General features: G+C 31.8%; 1 protein-coding gene across 1 annotated transcript; it reads left to right on the top strand.

The window, feature by feature from the left end:
- The first annotated feature begins 8,278 nt into the window (after positions 1-8,278).
- Neb-cGP lies at positions 8,279-8,853 on the top strand. The gene is made up of 2 exons (XM_067778736.1): positions 8,279-8,500; positions 8,576-8,853. Exons 1-2 carry the CDS (start codon positions 8,417-8,419, stop codon positions 8,687-8,689), a joined length of 198 nt encoding a protein of 65 aa, XP_067634837.1. The 5' UTR covers positions 8,279-8,416; the 3' UTR covers positions 8,690-8,853.
- Positions 8,854-9,188: the final 335 nt, after the last annotated feature.

Here is a 9,188-nt window from a genome sequence, read left to right on the forward strand (position 1 = left end):
TTAAAAAAATAAAAATAAAATTTAAATTAAAAAACAAATGTATAGTATAAAAACAAGCTGTATGTAAGTTATGTATTGTTTTAAGAAAAGTTTATTGTGATTTAATTTAGTAACTTATTATTTATATTTTTTAATACCCAGTGTTTTTAAAGTTGTGAATATTTGGGAACAAATTTGCAAAAATGTATTATATAACCGTAAGTACAGAAGTGTTCTTTGCTATCGGTGTTAACAACAAAAACTTTCAAAAAAATAAAACTATAAAGAAAATACTTCGAAATAAATAAAAAAGTTAAGAGAATAAAATTTAAAGACATTTAATTAAATAAGGTATAAAATAAAATAAAATTTAATTAAACTTAGTAAAAAAATAAAATAAAACGAAATTAAGTTAAATTAAACCAAATTAAATTAATTTAAATAAAATAAGGTTAAACGAATTATAAAACATTTAAACATATAAACATTTAAATAAATTAGCTTAAATGAAACTAAATTTATTTGAATTAAATTTAATTAAAATAAAAGATCAAATCAAATAAAATGAATCAAATATAATGAAACAAAATTAAATAAGATAAAACAAAATAAAAAATACAATAAAATTAAAAAAAATTAATAAAATAAAACAACATTAAATTATATTTAACTAAGCTAAATAAATAAATTAAGACAAAATATTATAAAACAAAATAAAGTAAAATAAAACAAAATAAAGTAAACTAAAATTAAATTTAAAAAATAAACCAAAATTAAATATAAAAAACCTAATTAAAAAAATAAAATAAAGTTAAATAAAATAAAGGAAAATGGAATTGAATTAAATTAAATAATTTAATAATATAAAAAAATGAGAAATAAAATAAAATTATTCAAATATTTCAGTCTATAATTAAAGATAAAACAAAATAAAACAAAGTTTAATGAAATGAAATTATATTTAACTAAATTAAGTTAAATAAATAAAATTAATAATCGGGGATTGCCCATATTGCTTTTTTAAATGTATGAAAACATTTATTTGAAGCATTTTTTTAATTTTATAATAATTTAAAAAATCAATATGGGCAATCCCCGATTATTAAAATCATACAAACAGACAAAATTGGTTAATTCGTTGTAGTTCTATAAATAGAACAAAAACAGCAACAAAACCAAAGTTTCTTTGAAAACCGCCGTACCAAGCATAGCTTTAACACATAATTGTATACGAAGTATGCAATGTGTAAAAGATTAAAATATGCAAAAAGAAGGCAATTGGGAAAAACTTTACAACAACTAAGGCATGACGTAGCTGAATGCGTTTATAACCATTTCAACTATCGTAGGAGTGCGAGTTCGACTCCCACTCCCGGGAGAAAAGGCTTTGAAGAGATTTACAAGGTATAATCGAAACAGCTGTCGCCTTGTCCGTCCTGATGTCACGTTGTTTAAATTTTTCCCAAATTATAAAATAAAATTAAATTAAATAAATTAAGACAAAATATTATAACTCAAAAGAGAATAAAATAAAATTAAATAAACCAAAATTTAATTTAAAAATCAAATAAAGATAAAATAAATGAAAATTTAATTGAATTATATTAAATAAAACTAAATTAAATAATTTAATAAAATAAAGTAAAAGATCAAACGTTATAAAAGATTAAGTGAAATAAAATAAAGTCAAATTTAATTTAAAAAAATAATAATAAATACAAAATTAAACAAAATAAAACGAAATTAAACTATATTTAACTAAATTAGGTTAAATAAATAAAATTAAATCAAATAAGCTAAGACAAAATATTATAACACAAAAAAAAATTTATTTAATTAAATAAACTAAAATTAAATTAAAAATAAATACAATAAAGTAAGATAAAATAAATGAAAATTAAATTAAATAAAATTAAACTAAAAATAATTAGAGCTCGGAAATTCTTCTTCATATAAAAATAATTTAATAAAATAAAAGATAAAATATTATAAAAAAAATTAAGTGAAATAAAATAAAACATCACACAAAATAAAATAAACGAATTAAAAAAAAAAAATAAAAAATTAATTGAAGGAAATAAAATAACGAAGAGAAAAGGCTTTGAAGAGATTTACAAGGTATAATCAAAAGAAGGCAATTGGGATAACTTTACAATAACTAAGGCATGACGTGGACGAATGCGTTTGTAACACTTCAACCATCGTACGAGTGCGGGTTCAAATCCCACTTCCGGGAGAAAAGGCTTTGAATAGATTTACAAGGTATAATCGAAACAACTGTCGCTTTGTCCGTCCTGATGTCGCGTTGTTTAAATTTTTCCCAAATTATTAAATAAAATAAAATTAAATAAACTAAAATTAAATAAACTAAAATTAAATTTTAAAAATAAAATAAGATTTAATTTAAAAAAATAAAATAATGTAAGTTAAAATAAATGAAAATTAAATTAAATAGTTTAATAAAATAAAATAACAGATAATAAATTGTAAACAAATTAAGTGAAATAAAATAAAGTAAAATATAATAAGATAAAACAAAAATATAATTAAATAAAATTTGAAAAAATTTAATAAAATAAAACAAAATTAAATTATCTTTAACTAAATTAAGTTAAATAAATAAAATTAAATTAAATTTCAAAAAATAAAACAAAATCTAAAAAATAAAATAAACTTAAACAGAACAAAGTAAGATAATATAAATAAAACAATTGAATTGAATTAAATTAAATTCATTGAAATCAAATTAAATATAATAATTCAATAAAATAAAATATAAAAAATTATAAAAAAAATTAAGCGAATAAAATTATTTTAATTGAATCAAGTAAAATAAAATAAAATTAAATAAAATAATTTAAATTAAATAATAAACACAAAAGAAAAGAAAATTAAATAAAATTCATTAAAGTAAACTAAAATTAAATTTAAAAAAATAAAATAAAGTAAGATAAAATAAATGAAAATTAAATTTAATTGAACAAGATAAAATAAAACTAAATGAAATAATTTAATAAAATAAAAATGAAGTGAAATAAATGCAATGAATAAAATAAAATCAAATTAATTCAAATAAAATAAAATAGAATTAAATTAAATCAAAATAAAATAAAATAAATAAACAATAATTATTAAAAAAAATAAAATATAATTAAATTTAATAAAATAAAATAAATTTAAATTAAATTAAAAAACGTGAATGTGAGATAATTAAAAAAATATTGTCGTTTGAGTTAAAATATAACCATGGAAAATGTTTTGGTATGAAGTTAAATCAAACATTTTGTATTTTGGATTTAATTTCATAATATGCCTCAAAGTTTTGTAAATAAATATACATTATGTTTAGTAAAAAAGCGCACATAAGAACACCTTCATATATACAACATATGTATATGTATATACTGCACATAATATTCCATAATTTTGTAGCTTTAAACACTAGTAATTAATAAAAGAAAATTTAAAAAACAAAACGCACGAAATCAAATGAACAATGAATCTTTAAAATAAATAAGAATTATGTATACACAATAAAAAAATTAACTATATATGTATATACATATAGTATACTTAGAGAAATGAATAAACAATATGTGGAATAAAAACGAAACTATATATGCCAATAAAAAATACTCTGCCTTTTCATTTTACGTCAATTTTTAATTTGTCTTTATGAATTCCTACAAGTGGTAAATGTTTGAAAACATTCACAATAGCAGACAGCCTCAATTACATGGTTAATCGCTGTTCAATTAATTAAATCATTTGCTCAACAGTTTTATTAAAAATGTTTGCAAATTACTGGTATGTATATTGCATTATTTACATATTTTGAAATGTTTGCATAATTTGCTGTTCATTTTTTCTCCATTAACTAGATTTTAATGAATAATAATATGTAGCCTGAAACACAAATGGTAAATTCGTGGCAATTCAATTTATTTACCGCGAACAAACAAACAAACCTATCTACCATTCTCTGGCCATTCGTGACAGCCATTTCCGCTATCAGCTTATTTGACAGTTAAATTTTTAAACAGACAAAAACTGTTATAACTTTGGAATATATAGCATTCAGGACACCTTATTTGCAGTAATTAAGAGAAAATGTTTGCTTAGATTCAAGTAGTTGGTTATTTTTTCTTATTTGTTATCGTAACCTCAATTTAAGCTGCCAAACTATACATGACACACTTCACTTCTGTCTGGGGCGACAAATAGCCTATTTGCAATTTAATCGTCTGTCAGCGCCCAGTGCTGCGTCAAAAAGCGTATGTGTTTGGGCCTTTAATCGAAATTTTTCAGCTATGTTAATCTAGCCAAGAGCCCCAAAGCCTTCTTGCTACGGTGCTCATTGTGTCATTGGTAACTCATGTTCTAAGTACGGAAAATGTGTAGACTCTACAATGTACGGTACATAGTGTACAAGTACAAGTGTGTTGACTTATCTGTCAAGCATTCTGACAGGCACTCGCTGGATTCGGAATGACAGCGAATTCAAAATGGATACCATTACCGAGTGCGCCGAATGATTGAAAAATTGAAAAAGTCGATACGATTGGTAGTCAAAAATGTTGTCGTTGAGACCAAAAATGCGACTCTAGACCTGAGATTTCCATCAGGTGAGCGAGGCTGTTTGTAGTTTTGACGTTTATCGCTTAGTGAACACACTTGGTATAGGTACACTATGGTACGGTAATCGTCACAGATATAAATTCGAAATTTTAAAGCACTTCGTCTATTGTCAAACGGAGAATGCCAACAAGTGCTACTTTGAATAAAGCTCTACAAGTCGATAATCTTACCTGTACAGATGTATAGATGGGAGTCATGGACGGTGTTGGGAGAAGATGGGATGGCCGTTGGAGAAAAACTCTTGCTTACAAGTGCTACTTTAGACTGAGTAGCCAATTGAAAAGTTAAGTCCACCCTCGACGAACAGAAATAAAGCTCACAAGCCGCTCATCATACCTGTACAGATGTATGGGTCGGAAATATATACGGCATCAAAAGAAGATGAGATGACCCTTGGAATGTTTGTGAGAAAAGTCTCCCGGAAGATATTGATAGGACAAGTGATGCCGACGGGGAGTATCGGAGAAGGTGTACTGATAAGCTATATTAACTTTTTTCAGATATAATGATAGTGCAGCGAATAAAAGCCCAAAGGCTTCGCAAGCTAGGTCATGTTATGAGAACAGACGAGGCCTCTTCGACCAAGAAAGTATTTCTATAGACATCCGTATTTAGAAGCAGAAGAAGTGGTAGATCTTCACTGAGTTGGCAGAGGCAGTTGGAAGAAGATCAACCTTGGTACTCTCACAATTGGCGTCAGATATCTCGAAGCAGGGATAGCTAGCGCGACTTCTTACGCAACGCCCAAAATCACCTAGGCGGTTAATCGCCATTTAATGATGATGATGATAAAACCAATCATCTTCCTAAATATCCACAACCATATCCTATTCGAACACTACGAAAACGTTCAAGGAACAGAAGGAGAAGGAACTGCACCTGACATTGAATCTAGAGAAGTGGCATCATGGAAGCACAAGAACAACCAGAGCGCCCAATTGATACATATGTAAAGCCTTCTGCGTAACGAAAGGAGCAAATAAAATATAATAGGTTGATGCTTGTTCGATTTTTGCCGACATTACAAAACTGCAATATGCATAATGACCGTAGCGCCGCTTCTATTCGACATTCAGCCTTCGTACATCGGGCTAACGTTTGCCACGCGAAGTCTACTAATCGTAGTACAACCCTACTTCATGCTGATCCCTCTACGATTGTTTAGTTGACGCTTGAAGTCTAGTACGCAAGTGTTGACTTCGAAACGATGGCTGCCAAGGGACCGTTTCTATTGAAGGTATTTTCTATTGGGTTCCGCTGGTTGAGAGGTTTAGTATATATCCGCGCTCAGGCGTACCTATGGTGACTAAAATCTACAGGCCCGAAGATGGGAGTAGTCAAGAAACTCGTTTCTTTGGCAGTCGAGCTAGTACAGTAGCTAGGTTACAGTAACGGCACGTACAAGATTTATTTCTGGAAAATGACTGCCTATATCTGTAACACTCGTCTTAACCCTCTTGGAGTGTATTAACAGTTCCAACAACAACCTGTCCAGTTCTCTGTTGTTGTTGTAGCGATAAGGACACTCCCCGAAGGCCTTGGGGAGTGTTACCGAGTTGATGGTCCTTTAGTTTTCTTGGCGTTAAAAATCAATGTTAACGACAAACATCTTTAAAGAACGGTTAAACATGGTCAGTCGACCCAAAAGATTGGGAGGTCAAACAAATCTGCAATCTGAAGAGTACAAAAAGGTGCTGAGATCTGGTTGTTGTCGTAGTAACGGAGATCTGATATTCTTTGATAAAGCTGGGCTCTTGAAAACAGTGATGACTTCAGATTTTCTAAATTTTTGCGAAAAGGATATGGAGGGATATGTAGAATGGGAGCCTATGGCTAGATGAAGGTTAGGTTAGGTTGCAAGGGCTGAGCTGGACTCTATGGTAACAACTCACCACTTAGGCCACCAATGGGCCCATTGTAATACCCTATACGGTCTCAAAGAGAACCCCTACCCTGCCTAAAGCGGGTCAAACCACCTCGCGGAATTTATATATTTTGCTAGAGCCTTGACTTCATAGCTAGAGACCTCAGCAAGGTCATGTAGAAAAGGTTTACCAAGGATGGCCAACCTACGCCTACTAAGCGCTGGACAATGACAGGGAAGGTGCTGGGACACTCTCCTCCTCTTCTGTGCATCTACAGCTGGGACAATAGTCGAAGGTCGTTGCCCGAGTCTAGCACCATGCGTGCCTATTAAACAATGCCCTGTTAGAACCCTTATCAGGGACTATATAACTGATTTGTTTAAAATCAGAAGCGTTTCTGTGCGCCCCTTGTCATATGAGGGCCAGGTTACCCTGGATGTCTCACACGATGATATGGCTGACCATAGTCCATTTGCAATTCTTATAGTGCTTGTGTTCACACGAAGCCTGAAAGTGGCCATAGACATACCTACGGAATCATTTTCCGGAAGGATATGGTTGTTGTTGTTGTTGTTGTAGCGATAAGGTTGCTCCCCGAAGGCTTTAGGGAGTGTTATCGATGTGATGGTCCTTTGCTGGATATGGTCGGTGGTGCCTCTTCTGGCCAGCTCGCCTGCTCTGCAGTTGCCTTCAATATCCCTGTGCCCAGGTACCCATATAAGGCTGATACTGAAGTGCTGAGCCATCTCGTTAAGAGATCTGCGGCATTCAGTGACCAACTTTGCGTTGTCGACGAATGAGTCCAGGGCTTTAATGCGGCCTGGCTGTCTGAGAAAATAAACACCCGTTTACCATCCTTAGCATAGACCCGAGATGATTCACAGCCCTGTGTGTTGCCAACATTTCCGCTTGGAAAGCACCACAGTGATCTGGTAGGCCAAAAGAGACCTCTAGACCCACATCCGGTGAAAAGAAGCCTGCTCCCACCTTCCCGTCAAGCTTATAACCATCCGTGAATATGTTGATGGCACCCAGTACCATATGTTGTCTGGTATTCCAGCTTTGTCGCGATGGTATATATATACTATAGTTTTTTAACGAAGACGTTCTTTGGCGCGCAGTAGTCAGTGCGCACCGGTATTGGGACTGGGGCGTTCTTGCCCAGGATTGTTGCGTGTCCACTAGATCCATTTGACCAGAGACCTGTTTTCCTTATGCGTAGAGCGGCGATGACCGCCATTTTCTTCGCCACCAGGTCAAGAGGTGGAAGGTACAGCATATATATAATTTTAGCCTGTTACAATAGACTGAACAATATTCAGTCAGCGAAGCACGCATCTCCCTGTGAAAGTTGTTTTTCCTCCTCTTAAATAGTGGAAATTTCATTATGATAGATGCGTTTGATATAATAAAGGAGGAGGAGGTTTAAGCCGAACTCCGCTTCCAATTTCAATGGAGCTGCTATTCAATTTTCCCGACAAATTGGCAACTCCGAACGGCAGATGAATTTTTACTGGGAAGCTATTCATGGCAGAAATGCACTCAGGAGTATTTGGCAAACCACTGCCGAAGGACGAACTTAGAAAAATTTTACAAAACCGAAGACGAACTCAACAAATTTGTAAAAAAATGCGTAAAAATATTCGTATTAAAAAGTCCGCATAAAATCTTAAGGCTTAAGGTTTGGAGGCAGACTAAAACTATATGATCGACCTGTCTAAAAAGCGGCAATGCAGTTTATAATAATTTTGACAATTTGCCCCTAAGTTCGAATTCGCAATTACATAACCTAACCACGAACTTTTGACAGCTGACAGCAACTATTTTCCATTCAAGAAATAGGCAAACAGGCCAAACGAATATAAAAGTAAAATTTTTGGTAGGAATCAACTTATTTTATATATCCTTAAAAGTATTATTATCACCATAGCAAAATGGGAAGCGAAGAAGCTGAGGCAGCAAAATTGAAAGGACTTGAAAAATATTTCAATAGTGTAACGAACACCGGTCGCGCTAATGTAAGTTTTGAAATTCCTTAAAGCAAAGTGCCCAATTATATAAACTTGGTTAATTTTCATCGAAATCAAATTTAGGTGGCTAAAGCGACATACGCTGTATTGGGACTGGTCATTGCTTACAACGTGCTTAAACCCAAGAAGAAGTCCGTAGATAATTTACATACAAGCCAAAGCACAAATCATACATAAACGTGGCCAGCCACTCGGTGGTAGGGATTGGAAGGCTTACATAACTTGAAGTGGCATGAATTTTGCGTATGAAATAATATGTATCTGCTTTAAATGTAATAAAGGGAAAGGAAAAAATAATAAAATATAAAAGAAAGCTAAATGAGTAAAATATTAACTAAGAATTTGTACGTGTTGGTGTTGTTGCGTACAGTGCTTCGCCCCGTTCAAACGGCGACCACTCACAAATTGTAATTAAAGTCCCTTAAAGGCAGTCCAAGGAAACTAGTAGCTAGTAGTTTCAGCAAGGTTGGACCACAGGGAATTTGCTTTTAGAGGCGTAGGTATATCATTACAATTGCAAAGAAGATTGGGGCCATGTGGAGACATCACATGCAGGACATACGTACATTACGTATGTCGGAGTGGAGATCGGACAAGTAGTAGTTTAACCTGTTGCAGTATCCAGAGGGAAGTTGGGCTGGAGTGGCACGTGTCCTCCTGGGTAGTTTGATTTCCT

This window comes from Eurosta solidaginis, chromosome 4, assembly GCF_040869045.1.
Source record: "Eurosta solidaginis isolate ZX-2024a chromosome 4, ASM4086904v1, whole genome shotgun sequence".
Classification (NCBI taxonomy): domain Eukaryota; kingdom Metazoa; phylum Arthropoda; class Insecta; order Diptera; family Tephritidae; genus Eurosta; species Eurosta solidaginis.